Source organism: Rhinolophus hipposideros (genome assembly GCF_964194185.1).
Source record: "Rhinolophus hipposideros genome assembly, chromosome: 4".
Lineage (NCBI taxonomy): Eukaryota > Metazoa > Chordata > Mammalia > Chiroptera > Rhinolophidae > Rhinolophus > Rhinolophus hipposideros.
This window is the reverse complement of record NC_138050.1, coordinates 28600694-28617301: the sequence shown is the minus strand read 5'-3', so window position 1 is coordinate 28617301 and position 16608 is coordinate 28600694. Positions and strand designations below refer to the sequence as shown.

The window sequence follows — 16608 nt, the reverse complement described above, 5'->3', positions numbered from 1 at the left end:
TTCATTCCCGCAGGAGCCAGACCTGTGGAGACTGAAGGGCAAGGCGAGAGGGCAGCCTGACCATGGAGGGCGAACCTAGGGCAAGGCGCTCCTCCCTTTGCTGCCTCCCGTGGCTGCTTCCCTCAGTGCTAGCAACCCTGGCCATTTCTCTTCTGAGTCATCCCTGCATCTCCTTTGTGTTCTGTGGGGGGCACTCATAGTCAATCTGGAGCCTGAAGCATAAAGGCCTTGTTTTCTTTTTGCTACAGAGTCGAACCTGGAAATAATGTCATAGCTGGAGATTTTTCAATTTGCTTGTGTATAACCTTTTGTAAATAAGTTGGTGACGAGGGACTCTAGTTTCCTATGATGTCCTGCGTAATTATTTGAAGTCAATTTGGTCTATCAAGGGAGCCTTATGGTTTTCCTTCTAAGCCCTAGAAAGATACATGTTTAGACACAACCGGAGCAGTTTCAGCCAAGACACAGCTTCCAGGGTAAATCCAGTGAGGGAGGGGGAGGGGAAGGAAAGGGGGAGGGGGAAGGGGAGGGGGAGGGTGAAAAAGAGGAACAGGGGGAGGGAGAGAGAGAGAGAGGGGGGTATCATGGGTATAGAGACAGGAGTCCTGGGGCAGAATCTCCTGGTAATTAATTTTAGAGGAAAATTTGACATAGGGCAATGGCTTCACTTATGTGGTCACAAGTCACTTATGTGAGAAGAACACCAGGTGGAAGTGGGCCTTTGGTGTATTTCCTCACCGGCTTCCACTGAGCGGTTCCATTTTCAGCTTTTCAGTCTCGTTGAAGAACTTGTTACTTCAGTTCTTTGGGTATTTATGCTCCCCTCACACCACCACTGATGAAGTTAACTTGTGAAAATTTTAAAAGAATTCATTTTGACCCATTGGACCACTTGTAAATTTTGTCAGTTCTATGCAGCGACTGCCACTGTACAGAAATCGCCATTGTGGGTGGAATTCAGGAAATCTCTGCACACATGTAACAGAAGGTGATTTCCCTTCCTAAAGGCAGGCTGAATGTCTGTGGCGAGGGCCCGGCTCACAAGTCACCCTACAATCAGGAAGACTAGTCTGTAACCAAGCCACTGTCTTGCCGTAGAAGTCACAATTTATGCCTCTAATTTTAATTTTCCTCAGCTTCGGTCCCAGAAGGATTTATTAAATTTGCTTTGTGGAACCCATTAACTCTAAACTGAATAATGATGTTACTCTAGGCTTAGAATTCGTTTACAATAAATTCTCTATACACAGGGTGCTAGGAATCCTATATTCCTCCATGACAGAATTTTAAGTCAGTTCATAAATGAAAAGGTTTACTCAATTTACCTAACAGTTATTAGTAATTAACTGACATCAAGAGACCATTGCTTACAGAGGTGGTGAGAAGCAAATGAGAACTCTGGCAAGAGAGGATATTTATTATGTGGCTCAAATTAGAAGGTAGAAAATTCAAACGGCTTACCAGTACCTCTTCAGTACTTTGGCTTACCTTTGTGGTGAACATGGGTAATCATGATTTACAGCTAATTTTTATTTTGTCATTGGTTTGGTAAGATGACCAAAACCAGATGAACAGCTTATAGAAAATCTAGATAGTCTGACACATGCACATATGCAAATTAATGGTCTTTGTTTCAGAAGTCTTTTCAGAAATCATGAAGTCATTAACACTACATGGCAGACTTTCTTATCGAAGATGAGGGGGACTGACGAGGTAGAAATATCAGCAGGCAGAGGGGAACTCAAGACTCATGCCCTGTTAGTGAATCTGGGACATTTTTACATCATGGAAACACGTCATGACTCTACATGATGGCAGCTTTGGAAAGACTAAGTGCTCAGAGGGAATGAGGGTGGTAGGGAGTGTCCCCAGTACCTTCCTGGGAAGTGTTCTTAGGAGAGACTATATGATGAAGTGGTAGGTACTTGCTGGTATAGAATCTCTGCTCACCTTGGCTTGAACCACTTCTGTGAACCTGCACAACTGCCCAAAGTTCTGTAAGTCCCTTCTAGTTCCAACTGCGAGACTCTGATACATTTCACAGACTGGGTGCTGGAATCAGCTCACTCCTCTGAAGGAAAGTGGGGCCGATCTGGGTATTTGTGGAAGGGGTAGGAACTATGCTGCCCTTCAAGGCTTCCCAGGGATGGGCTTCTCTGCTCTGCAGTTCAAATGGCACCCAAGGTGGGTGGGGGCAGTTCTGGGTCCCAGGGGACCTCCTCCTCCTCCACTGTGCTATAGCAAGGGAGCTGCTGCCAGGGCTGCGAAGATGGTTTTGCCAGACAGAGCATGGTGAGGATCACTGCCTTCCTGACTCTCTCTCGTTTGGAGTCCTCCATTTCAAAAGCACTTCAGCCGATTTGCTGGTCAGCCCGAGAAACAGCTTCATTTAGGAGCAGGCCAGGATAAAAGAAAAGATGGTGAACAGAGGGAGCAGTGGGCATGGTTTGAGAGTACATCAAAAGCACAAGTCTCTCTTTGAAAGTGTTTGGGGACTGGGGTCGATTTGAGGTGTTTATAGTCGGGTGTTGGACTTACGTTCAGGTCCAGCACTTAAAACCACTTGCAACTAGTAATGTGTGATAAATGTCATCAGATGAATGCAAATCTCACAGGATGTGGCAGCAATATACCCCATACCCAGAAAATTCACTTTTAAGCGACAATTTCTACCTACGTGTACAGTGTTTTTCTTTGCATTTGTTCAGACATTACTTTTAAGGGAAGCAGCATAGAAAATGAAAGTACGGACTTGTATGTTTTTCTGGATTTCCCTGGGTTGAGCTTGTTAAATTCTAATTCGAAGAGAAAAAATAGACCAATTTGCCAAGTAGAGTGACCTGATTCTTGTTGGATCAACATGTTATCAAGTCGAGGTTGTCATTACAAAGCAAGTATGATGAAGCCTGCCTTTTCAGACTGAAATCAAAGCCCTGGCCTGCCAGCTTGGAATTGCTGAACCAAGCACCCCCTAGTCTGCTGGTCTCCATTGTAGATTTAGTCATCTCCAGGAGGCTGGGAGCCTATCAGGCCCGAAATGATTATTCTAATCAAGTGTTTTAATTAAGCACTTATTGCCAGGATCACAGGAATGAGGCCTGCTTTGGAGTAGTAATGGGCAGTATTTATTTTTTTAAATTTTTTACAGTGATAATGCTTGTCTTTGTGGGGGTGTATTTAACGTTTTTCTAAAGTTGGCCTTGGGAGAGTCCCCTGTGAAGTGCACACTGCTGAGCTGGCAGTCTGGCCATTGGACACAGAAATAAAAAAATAAAAGATGTTACCAACTGGGTTGCAGATGAATCAATACCCCAACAACTGTATGTATTTTCATCCTTCACTCTAACATGCAAAAGCAATGCTGGCTAGCCCAAGATTTAAAAAATAAATAAATAAATAAATAAACACACACACATTGGGTTGGCTTTTATTGGAATGCCTAGATGCAATCTATAGTCATCAAGTTATGGAAAATTCAGGTCACATATAAAGTTAAGAAGGCAAATGAAAAGAACAATACAAATCAGACAAAATTTACATCTCAAAATATCATGAAAGCATTTTGACTGGCTTTGCCTAAAATACTTTGAATATCAATTTCTTTTTTTTTGTAAGCTAATTCTTTTCATTATACAGTCCCCTATCCCCCCAACTCTTAGAAAAAGGTCTTTTGTTTACATATTCCCCAAGGTCACTATTTCTTGTAAAAGCATGTCCAGATCACAAGTCTTTTTAGAAAGAAATAGGCTCATTATACCTACTAACAAGACACTAATTGGGTTGATTTGACTTTGTCTAAAATAAGCACCAGGAGATACTCTAGGTCTGTTAGTTATTGGTGCCAGTGTAAAGGACCGGTCCATGTCGAGAAGAGGGTAAACTATGATTTCACTTCTGTCATGTGGTACAAGCTTTTCATGTCAAGACATCAGAAACATTTCTGAGAATTTAGACTCAGAGCCTATTTCAACCAAAAGTACTTACAGCATGCTAAATGCAGTCCTGCAGAAATTCCATCGAACAGAACTGCAAACACCTAAGTTAACAGTTAAAAAATAAAATGTAAAACAGAGCCATGTTTATGTTCTTTGAAATCTCATAGTTTTCTAAATTTGGGCTTCATAATACTTGCCAAAGGATTTCCAGGATAAAAAATATTAATGCTAATCTGTGCTTTCATTCTAATAAAATATCAGCATTCATTAGAAGATTAATTACTTCGGTATGCTCTACCAAATACACAAAGACAGTAATAGCACTGATACTGTAAATTCAGTAGCTATTTTGAAACTTTCCCAGCCAATCTGTTTAATAAACACGCCTACTGTGCAATTTAGAGTATGTGATACATACAAAGCAGTTAGAAAATTATTTTCAATACATCACTTGAACCTTTATATTTACGACATGTTCACTTGCTATATTTTATCACCATTATACATAGAGGAAAACAGTGTGTACTATAGCTCAATGAACTGAGAAATATTTTCTAAAAATATTTTTGTGGCTGCATTTAGTGTTCACGAAAGAGATTTGCGAGAGCTGCGGAGCCGACACAGAAGTACAGATGGCGGCTGTGCTGGGTCCCGCGCACGCGTGCAGGAGGGCACGGCTGTCAATTCACTTCCAACTGGAGCTGCTACCCTCGGCTTCCCCGACAGAGCAGAAGCTGCCATTCAAAACCATCTCCCAAGATGGTTGGGTCGTGTGGGCTTACAGGAGTTTTTGTCTCCCTTTTTTGTCCCTCTTGGTGACCCGAGGTTGCAAACCCAAGACTAGCAGAGTGACCCTGACCTACTCCATCTGGCTCTCTCACCACTGCTGGGTTTCTGCTATCTTCCCTAGATCTTAAGACACATGTTTACGGTCAGGACTACCTCAGATCCTTTCCTTCTCACAGTTTCCGCAAGCATCTGATATGGTCTCCTCCATCAGGAAATGGAGCTTCAAGGAACGGGAATGATAAAAACCCTGTGGTTACTTATATCAACTCCCCATCGAATTTTAGGGCCGACACAGGGCTGGAGAAACCCTCCTGCCCCGTGTTTTGTTTTGTTTTTTTTTCCATACCTTCCAGGTACATTCCACCAGCCTTAGTTTTATACTGTGCCTCTTGGTTGATTTTGGTGAGGACACTGGCCTGATGAGAAAAAGAAGGAAGAGAAAGGAGCCGTTCTCTAATTAGCCACCCACTAGGATTGCACTGTCCTATCCATCTAGTGATAGAAACTTGCACATTTTCAACCTAATACAAAAATATTAACACTTTTGGACATTATAGGCATAAGTCGTTATATCTCTACAATATAATAATTTATACTGTACAGCTATAACAGATAACAAAAGGTGCAGTCCTTTTAAAAAAATCACACAGTTCACATGTTTTTATCATTTTATTTTTAAGTATAAACTTTTTAAACACTTTACATAAATTAACTCCTCTGAGACTAATATTTGATGTACAGTAAATTGTAATTCATATAAAAATCCATAAACAACTTGTCTCACATAATTTACAAAAAAATCAGGGGTTCCTTTGCTTATCAGTGACAAGGATTGTATTTGCCAGTTCCCCCCCCCCCCCCAGGCAAACCACGATGGCATTGTAAAATGCATCATGAAACCCGCACGGAGTAGAAGTCACTTGTGCCAATGTCCTTTTACAAAGCAGCACAGGGAGAGCAGTTGGGTGGTCTAGAAACCGTGATTTCGCCCCACATTTAAAAATTAACAGAGATATCTATCACATCCTATGCAGAGACTACTTCTTGTAAGCAAAGGTCGACCATTCGGTAATATTTGGAAACTCTGTAGGCATTTTCACCGTCGTTAAATACAGTGCCTCACAGGAACAGAGGGCCCAGAGCAAAACGTGTAGGCCTGTTTTCCTTTTTTTTTTTTTTTTTTTTCCTTTTAATACTTTCAGTCCAACGGAGTGCAGCGATATGCATTATGTAAACATATTCTTTAAAGCCGATCACCTTTAAGGTCATTCAGAAAAAGGTTTTTGTGTGTGTGTGTTTATTCGTGGATTTTTTGTGTGTGTTTTTTTTTTTAAACAGCGGCATCATTCTCGCGGAAGGCTCTTCGGCGTCGGAGAGTCCACGTCGGATTGTGCTCCAGACCGTTCTGAGCAAAGTGGGCGTAGGCTTGCGAGACGCGCGGCGCCCCGCCGTCCCCGCCCCCGCGGGGGCGGGGTTACCTCTTGCCAATCTCGCTCTGCCGCAGGAACTGGATGTTGTTGGCGCTGTCGGCCAGCTCCGGGTACTGCTCCACCGACAGCACGTAGTACCCGTCGTAGCCCTGCACCTTGCCCGCGCTCAGCAGCTGCCGCTTCTCGCCCTCCGTCCAGAGGCGCGCGCCCTCCTCGCCGTCGCGCACGCGCTGCTGCTCGCGCGCCCAGGCCCGGGCGAGCGCGCGCTGCCGCGCCTGCTCCAGGATGCGCGCCTTCTCCTCGTCCAGCGTCATGCCGTAGCGCACGTGCAGCGCCAGCGCGCCGAACTGCATCTCCACGTCGGCGAACCTGCGCGTCCTGCCGTTGACCACGGTCGTGGACTGCGACACGGTCACGTTGATGCCGTTCTCCAGGGCCTTGCGGCCGCTGGTGAGCCGCAGCGTGCCCAGGTCGCTCTCGGGCGTGCTGGTCTTGATGAAGTAGTGCGTGTCCTTGCCCTCGATGGTGAAGTGCAGGTTCTCCAGGTAGAAGGCGTTGTTGAGCACGGCCGCCACCTTGATGCAGTCCTCGTTGGCGATGTTGAGCACGTTGGTCTGCACGCGGCCCTGGCTGACGGCCAGCATGACGCCCTTCCCGATCAGCGACTTGACCGTGGCGAACCACAGCCACGACTGCGCGCCGCCGCCCCTGCGCCGGCTCGCCTGCACCTCCGCCATCTTCCCCAGGGACAGGAAGGCGCTGGCCTGCCGCGCCACTTGCTGCTGCACTCCAAAAATGGGCTGGAAAAGCGAAACAGAACAGGGGGGGTGGGTGAGAGCACGAACAGCTGCAGCTCTGGGTCGCCGGGAACCCGGCTGCCTGGCGGCGCTCCCAGGCCTGACCCAAAGAAAACGAAAAAAGAATAAAAAAAAAAAAAAAAAAAAGAAGAAGAAGAAAAGGAGGGTGGGGGGAGGGGGGGGCTTCGTTGCAGAGCTCCAAGGCATTTATTAAAACCTTCATCGGTTCTTTAGAGATGAAAAGGCTTCAAAAACCCTGGGTGGAGGAATGCACCCGGGGATGCCCTCCCCTCCAGCTGATCCAAATGTGTTTGGAAACGGAAGGAACTCCAAGTTCAGAGCTTTTTTAGTTTCTAACGTGTGCAAAATATTCACGTTTGTAGCTTTTCTCTCTCAATTGCTAGATGCCCTTTTCCCGCGTCCACCCCGTTTAGGGACCTCAGCTTATCAAGTCCTCCATGCCAGCGGCTGTCTCCGCGGGAGGCTGAGGGGAAGGCAGCAAACACAGACGGATTTGAAAGGCTCCGGGTGCTCAGGGTGGGATCGCTGCAACCCCCTTCATAGGCTTTGAAGTGCCTGTACTTTAAGTAAACTCTGTGCCCGCTCCTGGTGAACACAGGTTTCAACTGAATTTCGCTAGTATAACTGCAGCACTGAAATGTGCAAGGATGAGTGCACAGCGGGATAGCGGCACATGAGTATTTACTACTTTGGGAAAACATTTATTTTTTTTGGAGACCCAGGGACAGTGCAACCATCTACATTGGCTAATGTTTTAAATTGGGGGCATCGTAACTCAGCCATTTCTTACACTACCAGATGTTTGTCTGGCCAGTGTTTCCCAAATGGAAACATCTGTTTCGTTTGCAGCAGTGAAAGAAACATTTGTTTTTCCGCACTTGGGGCGGCCTCAATGTCTTTGCTGGCGGTTCCCTAAGCTGTCCTTATGGTGTGGGTCTCTTGACAGAGAACGTGAATGGTATTTAAAAAGCTGCCCAGGAACAAAGTTGGCAAGTCCGTTTGTACGGAGAGACTTAAATGTTTTCAGACATGTTGGAAAGTCATACACGATTAGGATGTGCTTGTTCAAATGCATCAGGAAACCAGTATGTCTTCATGGCACTTTATCAGTGTAGATATATTTGCAATTAGAAATGATAAATGGCTCCCAGACTGTGGAAACTTGATGGGTTTTGCATTTTAAATGCAAAGATGACATCTGGAAAAGGAATTTTATGTTATGAAACATGTACCAGAAAACAGGTATTGACACTATACGTGTGTGTGTGTGTGTGTGTGTGTGTGTTTTAGCCATGGTGCCTTTTTGTAGTCATTGAAATTATAGGAAGTTGCTTGAGGGGGGGAAATTAATCTAAGAAACTGCACTCTCTTATTATCACGGGGTAACCCAATTTCTTGATCTTTAATTATTCTTGCTTTAAGCTAGAAATTCTAGTGTTTTGTTGTGCATTTCTTTCTGATCTCTGAAGGGTGGGAATTAAAAAGTACCATTTTCTAAAATGGCAGCTTTGCTTTGCAATTTTCCATTTTTTTCTTGTATTTCTCAGAACAGTTACAGGCCTCATGATCTGTTTTTTTTTTTTTCTGGAAAATTCCATAAACACCTAGTTGTAGCGGCAGCCTCACCAGAGGACATTTTATTTTCATTTTTAATTGTTTTCCATGAAACACTTAATATTTTTAAAAAGGTGAACTTTGTGGCATTGTTTGTGGGCTGCTAATTTGTAACATAGATTCCCTGCCCTCCTGTTTATTGTATCTTTGCCTTCAGGTCCCCAGGGCCATAGGTGTGGGTTCATGGGGTTCTCTGTAGAAACTCTGCACTGAAAAATGAGCTTCTGCGTTTTACTGCCTTTTGATAATGTCTTTCTATGTTTTTATTAGCATCACTAAAAACAGATTTAAGCCTGTTTCATAGGCCCCTGGTTTGCTGAACAGAACTGCAGAAGGAAGTGTTGCTTTTTCCTGAAAAGAGGTTTCAAAACATTAAAAACTCTTTTTGGTACAGTTTTTACAGGGTAGTTTGATTAAATATGGGTAAACAAGACACAAGTAAGCAATTTATCACGTTTTCATAGTTTTGTTTATTGTTTCTTACCGGTATATCATCCCACTGCTGACTCTTCACAAGTTCGTAAGAAGGCTCTGTTAAATCAAATTTGGGAACAGGGAATCCAGGAATAGCATTGTGCAGATGGAAGCCAAATGTCACCAGCCAGCTGTTAACATCTAGGAGAAGAATGTTCCAAATGAAAGGGGTTAGAGTTTGTTCTGTGCTTTCATAAGTTTAAATTCTTACCTTAAAGAAAACCCCAAATTCACAAATATTAACCCAAAACAGAGCACGTGTTTGCCTCTGTCTTACAATTCAAAACCTACTCTCTATTTTTAGACATGAAGACAATAACCTCAATAGCAGAACTATGGCAAAGGCTACAGAAAATGCAGAGTAATAGTCACTTAGACATACTGGATAAACTGTTGTGTGTGCCAAGTTGCAACTTGTGTAATAGTGATTAAAAAAAGGCAATAATAGTGCATAGCAGCAGGAAAGAGCCACAGTGGTTAAAAACAAATGAAATTTGTTTTGTAGTTAGTAAAGGCTGATCTTAAATAGAAGTGTATTACTAGCTTTTAAAAGTGACTGCCAAGGATATGCAGAGTTCCACAACCCATTTTCTATTAAATTGCGTGTATTAAAATAACAGTTGATTCTTAATCAATGATGAATGCTGAAAGCTGGTAAACTGGCCAAGGGCACAGAATTTCTGATTACCATCAGGACTTCAAAGGCTCACTGTGCACAGGTGGAGACAAACTTTTTGGGGAAAGAACCTGGAAACCTTTAAAATGGTATTTTAAAATATTGCCATGTGACTCCAAAAGCCATTAAGCTCAGAATAAGGCTTTCATTCTATTCTGGAGGTTATAATGTTACAGAACTACTCAGCAGGCTTGCAGCTTTATGAGTACAGTTGGGTGTAGATTATTTTATATATTAAGCACATTGCTGGAAAATTTGAAATTGCATTTCACCTAATATATTTTATGCTGTTCCATCTCTCTTTTGATGTTTTTCAGAAAATGCTGCTACGGCATTCCCTGCAGTCCACATAGCTAGGAGAGGATGAATTCAGGAGCTGTGGGCTTTCCCGCCTTTCATTCAGCCCCATCAACACCTCTTAAATAACGAGTGGTAAACTACTTGTCAGAATGATGGAGAGCCACTGTTTCCTATTTCCTTCTCTAGGGCACAAACTCTCACCTTATCGCCAGGCTGGCAGGTCCTTTGTCCAGACACCATATGACTCTAAAATCAGTGGTATTTCTCCCTCTTTTAAATGGAGGGAGGTGGTGGAGGTGGTGGAGGTGGTGGTGGTGGTGGTGGTGGTGGTGGTGGTGGTGGTGAGAGATAAACCCCAAGTTCATCATGTAGGATAGAAAGTGATCTATATCTATATATCTGTGTACCTATGTATGTATCTGTCTTGTGTTTTGGAGAAAATTCTTTCCATGAATGGTGGAGTATTGAGGGCAAGTGTTCTCCTCCTGTGAACAATGTCTGTAACAGTGAAAACCAGAGGGGCTAAGTATTGAAAAGTATTGCCAAAATAATGGAACTTGAATGCAGATGTGTACTGAAAAACCCAGAAGGATACTGCCAGAAGGGTGTTTCTGAATTATGATACTGAAAGAATGGACTTTCAGCTGGTTCACATGGAAGAGAGCTATGAAAAGCTTTAGGAAGTCTAAAAGCAGGAGGCAGATGTGAAATCAACAAAGGGCAGCATTTTGAGAGCTGTATGGACAACTGAGAAAACAGACATCTTGGTATGCCTCAAATATTGAGCAAGAAAAGAGACAGCCTGAAGGAAAATATATCTGACACAAGCCAAAACCAAACAGAACAGAAAATCACCAAACCAAACCAAACCGAAAATAAAAACAAAAAAAACAGGAAGGAACCTTCCTCCAGGAAATAAATGTAGTCAAGAGGTCAATTATGGCAGTGTAATTCAGGAATGAGACGTGGAAACAGAAAGATTCAGAGTCCCTGGAGTAGAGGATGAGTGAAGTCCACTAACTAAAGGGAATGAGAGCAGTGCTTCATAGGACCTTATCTGTTTCACATCCAGGTGGTTCTGTGGTGGCAGAAGTGGGATCTGATGTTTTAAACTGGATCATGCACTAAACTTGGAAAGGTCTTAAATCTGTAACCTGAAAATTACCCCATATTGGCAGGAAAATTAGTGTCTGTTCGTAGTGTCAGAACTGCATTAAATGGCAATGAAGTCGGTAGTAGAAGAGGCTAGAACTGAGGACCCATTAGCTAAGCAATTGATGGGAGAAACTGTTCGTTAATTGTCCTGAGGTGACGGTGGTGAAAGGGAGTTAAACGTCCCCCAGGGATGAGATGGTGAGCCACAGTGTTGTAATGTGTTTCACACTGATTCTGTCCATTAGAACTTTACACATGCATAAAGGAAAAACCAATGTTACACATTTGTAAGGCAGTTATTATTTAAACCAGAACTGCATACATTACTGTATTTTATACCATTAGGGCAACATGATCATCCCCATTTTATGGCAAAGGAAACAGACTGAAAAAAATTAACATGACTTCTACAAAGCTACACAACTTATAGGAGAGGAGTTGAGGTTGTAACTCCAATTTGGGGACTCCCAAGTTCAGCAGTTTTTAAAAAAAGTTATTTTCAGGTGTACAAAACAATGTGATAGACATTTTACCCCTCTCAAAGCGATAACCCCTCCCCCAATCTACTGCCCCTCTGACATCTATATCCAAGTTCAGCAGTTTTTTTGCACTTCCATGTCAGTTCCCTTAAGTGGCTGGATTCCATGTCATTTCAGAAAATTGTGGCCTTGGGCACTGGCAGGCAGAATAGGAAGTTAACAAACTATGTCTCAGTTTCCCTTTGTGGTTTCCATGTGGTTCCACAGAGAAATAACTACATTTAAGAAGTTAGGCATTTGATTTTGCTTGTGGAAAGTGTGAAGTTAAAAAAAAAACAACTCCAGTTGTTTTGTGTATTAACCTAGTGATTAAAGTAATTCAGTACTTGGAAAGGGAAAAAGAATTGTGCTTACCTGTGATATAGTCTTTCACATCATGGATTTTGCTTGCAGGGTTGTTATTCCTAAACATATACAGGTTGAAAGGAGCTGGGTCCTTGCCAATTCTCTTCCAGATTTCTATGTCAGGTGTTGTCCATCGTCCTGCCAAAATGTCATAATCTCTTTCTCCGAAGTGGATTAATTTTGTGAGTGGGTCATACAAGCCACCGTGAAATCCAATTACCAGTTGAAAGTCAATATTGGAGTCAAAATAGATTTCACCATATGCAGTATACTGAATCTGTTTTAGCATAAGCCCATTGCTACTGAAAACAGCCAATGGTGTCCCTGTGTTATCTGATGCAATGTAGAATTCATCCCCACTGCTAATTTCCATGGCAAAAAGATGTCCTTGGAGATCATAATAGAGGGAGGTAATTTCTGAACTTGAATGGTTGTAGACATGAGTAATCCTAGTGGGATAAGTTAGGTCAGCATAAAAAAACTGTAAGTGCTGTCCTAAACTGGTTTTGCTAGAAACACGCCTTCCCAGGCCATCGTAACGATAGATCACTGTCCAGCCACTGCCTTTACTGTAAACTCGAGTTAGAAGCCCCTTGGAACTATACTCAAAGATCTCTGTGCCCCTTTGACGCAGGAAACCATCTTCATCCAACCGATACTGAACATCACCCAGTCGAGTGATTCTATCTCGCAGGTCATAGCGAAGAGGTGTCAAACGTGCACTGTTACTTGGGTTCAGTAAATGGAGGTTTCCATTCAGATCATAGTTGTAACGCCACATGATCTTTTCATTTAGATAAACTGTTTGGAGCTGTCCATCAACATCATATTCATAAGCATATTTGGTAGTGTTGGCAAAGGGCCCTATTTTAATCTCTCTTTTTGTTACCCGACCCATGTTATCGTATTGAATTGTAATCCAGTACATGAGTGACCTGAAGATCTCATACTGAATTTCCTTGATGCGGCCGTGAGCATCAAAGTGCTTCGTGTAAGTCATTACAGCTGTGGAAATGATCTGGTTAATATCATAATATATAACTCCAAATTTTCCAAACTGCTCAACTTTGCCAGAAATGTCATCAAACTGATAGAGATCAATGGGCAATGGAGTTTCATTGATGACACCCTGCATGCTGGTTACTCGAAAGCTGTTGTCATAACTATAGTCAAATCTCGCATTTACCATCCCATCTTCACTAAAGCGGAAAATCTGTCTGTCAATCAAGGGGCCAATTTGCCTGTATCTAATGGTGCAAATAAAACCATCACTCTGGAGGTTTACTGTTTTTAGGACTCCTGCTGTTTCATCATAGGTAAAACTGACTCTTGTGCTATCATATAAAATTTCTGAGAGCCTGGTCTGCCTTCTATACTTGAATAAGACCCTCCGACTTGTACCCAAGAAAGCCGTTTGCAGAAGCAGCCCTTCCTCATTGTAGTCTGTGATGACAGAGGCATTGCTTTCTGGCGGGTTGTATATATTGCGGTAGTAGCCAATGGATCGGATGGTCTGCATGGTGTGGCGAGCCACGCTGGGCATGGTGATGGCAGACAGCCGGTCCCACATATCGTATTCAAAGATGTACTGCCGCTGGCTGTGAAGCAGAAGAACCATGGACTGCAACGAGAGAACATACTGTTATCCGATATCTGTGAATGGGGGAAGCAAGCGCAGAGTTAGTGACCATGGATACATGGAAACAGTCCGCTCAAGAAAATGATTTTCATTTTAATTGCGTTACCCTTAACCTTACATGTTGTTAACGATTCCCTGCCTAATTTGCTTGGATGCTTAATTGTGAGGGGTTCTGCAATTAGTGGCTCAAGATTCATAGCGTGCTACCTGTCAGGACTGTGCCATGCCTTTCCAGGCACTCACAGCCAAGCAGCAGAATGCCAGTGGATTTGGATAAGTCATAATGCAGCACGAGTAAAGCTGTGTTAAAGACAATATTTCAAGGAGACAACAGCATATGGGAAATGCAATGCTACCCATGATTAGCAATTATTTAGTAAGGTGGCTTTTCCCTTCAGTTGATTGAAGAGCCACTCAAATCATGTTTTTCCAGTGGATGTGGGGAGGAGCAAAGCATTCAAAATATTATTTTATGAAGAAGAGAGATAAAATTAGCCAAAATGGATGATGTGTACATAAAGCATCAAAGTCAACAAACATTGCTAAATTAATCACATGGTGAGTGAGCTGTAAATGCCCTTAATAGAAATATGGACCCAGATACGGCTTTTTGTTTGTTTGCAAATTCTTGCATGGCAGAATGTCATTTGTTAATGACAATAAAATCTACATTTTGAAATTTCCTTTTGTGAGTACCAAATCTGACTTGTACTTGAGGAGCTGTAAGAATGGTTTTTGGGCTGCATACTGCTTTGGTGCTACATTGTGACGTGAATAAATACATAAAAATAAACTTTGCTTATTTTGCAAGTAATTGCAGAAAGACAAAAAGACATAAATTAGGCCAACCTGAGAGTTGGTTAAGGGAAGCTCCCAAGGTATACAGAGTATGGGCAGTTCCTCTGAAGTAGCTTCCTCTAAACCCTCTTAGACCAGATGGAAAGATGGCAGAACCGGGAGGACGCTTAGGTCAGCAGCCCTCCTGGGACTTATGCTTTGCTTTCGACATAGAAATGCGTAATCCCTTGTCCAAGGCTGATTCTGTTTGTCTTTACTGTCTACCATCTTTAGAAGCAGTCTGCATGACAGGCTTCTTCTGTGGAGTATCCTCAGTGGGCATATCTTGGGCACTTTTTATATGCAGGCCATATAGTAAATGCCTTGAGTGCTGTTCCTAATGGTTTGCGTTCTTCCAAGGGGGCTTGGACTATTGGCTGAATTCACAGGAACCAGTACCTAGTTTTGCAATCATTTAAAATCACATCTGATGGTAGTTAGTAAAATATTACTTGTTTTGCTCTGATACGTTTTGGCTTAGTGTGTCTATCCTGGCAAGGGAATGGAGATAGTTTGGGTGGATTTCAGGGATTTTGGAGAGATGATAAGAAAGTAATTGTTGACTTTTCTGATTCCCATTGATACATGAGGGTGATCTCAGTTACTGCTGGTGTCATCAGTGCTATGTTTCTTGGAGCCCCTTAAACATTTTTCAGTCACATTATGATCTATCAATTTTGGGGGTCTGGATATTTATATTTCTGTTACTCTGTAATATACTTAATTTAAGCTGGGAAAGGTGTTCTAGAATGAAGCAGTGGTTCACTCCGTTTCTTCAGGGAGAAATTGTCTTGGGGCTGGTTAGGTCCGAGGGTGAAATATTTTCCAGGTGTCAGGATTTGTTCCCAGGAAGGCATGTGTACAAGGGGCTTACTCTGTAGTCTCTCAGCATATAAGCAGTTGACTAACTGTCGAGTGCAATGGTTAGTATGGAGGGAAACTGTCATTTAACAGGCATAGTCCATTGTCTGAGGGGTGAATGTCTTCCATGGAGATCACTTGGCAGGTTTGCAAGAGGAGAGACTGGCCAGTAAGGTCCTCCCTGGAAGCATCGCAAAGTTGGGAGGCTGCCAGAAGACAGGTGGCCTCCTACGGTGAAATGGGAACCGGAAGCTGGTTGTCTGGGAGAGCAGTCAAAATAGGCCATCCACAATAAGACGGCTGGCTCCCAAGCAGGGGTTAGGCTGATACTCGGGGGCTGTGCAGAGCACCTCTGCGGAAGAACAAGTGTGTGAGGTGAGCACAGTGATATGGATGTGAGCTTCTGGTGGCAAAAGTTATTCTGTGTGAAGGAAGTAAGGGTGGAGGCAGTAACCTCAGAGCTGAGTTTGTCACTCGGGCTGTTGTGTGACTGGTGATGAATGCCCTGAGGTTTGAGAGGTATCAGAACTCAAAACCCAGTCATTTTCTAGGGCTGCTGTTCATCTGAAAGGCCTATGAAGCCTTCCATGACTATGCTCTTTGGTGGATTATATTTCATAAGGAAGGAATTACAGATACATGGTCCTTTCTCTTTCCTTCCTTTCTCTTTTACCTTCATTCCTTCTTGGCCCCAGTCACTACCCCAAACCTTGTATTGTATGACTTAGCACTTTGCAAATGTGTAACTTTAAGTCTCTTTTGGTATTGTGCCTAGTTCTTAAGAATGGGGAACAGCCTAAGCTAGGAAGCTTGCCTCTTACATGCAGAAGAAAGACGATATGCCAAAGAGTACCTGAAATGTGGCTTTCTGAAAAGTCACCTCGTTTGGTTAATAACGCATAAATAGGATTTACCTGCTTTTCATGGTGAGGTTGACAGCGCTGCCAGCAACAGCACAAACCTGGCAGCTTTAACTATGCTAACGTAAGGCTCTTGCTTAAATGAAAGAACTAGCATGGAGATTATTTACAAATGATTTACATACCCAAGGTCTAATTTGTGAATGTTATCGATGTATAAGCTTGGCAGGTGGACAGTGTTATTGCTTGTTTGTTTACAGCATCAATCACTTAAAAGGGTCTCAGATAGTAGAACTTAACTCAGGAGAAACTACTTTGCTAATGCAGAAATTCATC

At 42.9% G+C, this 16608-nt stretch overlaps 1 protein-coding gene across 11 annotated transcripts in view; it reads right to left on the bottom strand.

The window, feature by feature from the left end:
• Window positions 1–3417: 3417 nt before the first annotated feature.
• TENM3 (teneurin transmembrane protein 3) overlaps window positions 3418–16608 on the bottom strand; it is a 955259-nt gene continuing 942068 nt past the window's right edge. For all 11 annotated transcript variants that reach the window (XM_081046184.1, XM_081046189.1, XM_081046188.1 and 8 more), the window contains 3 exons: window positions 12085–13696; window positions 9071–9201; window positions 3418–6954 (listed from right to left, as the gene is read on the bottom strand). In XM_081046184.1, the coding sequence (XP_080902310.1) occupies window positions 6199–6954; window positions 9071–9201; window positions 12085–13696 (2499 nt within the window). In that variant the 3' untranslated portion in view covers window positions 3418–6198. The remainder of the gene's footprint in view (window positions 6955–9070; window positions 9202–12084; window positions 13697–16608) is intronic.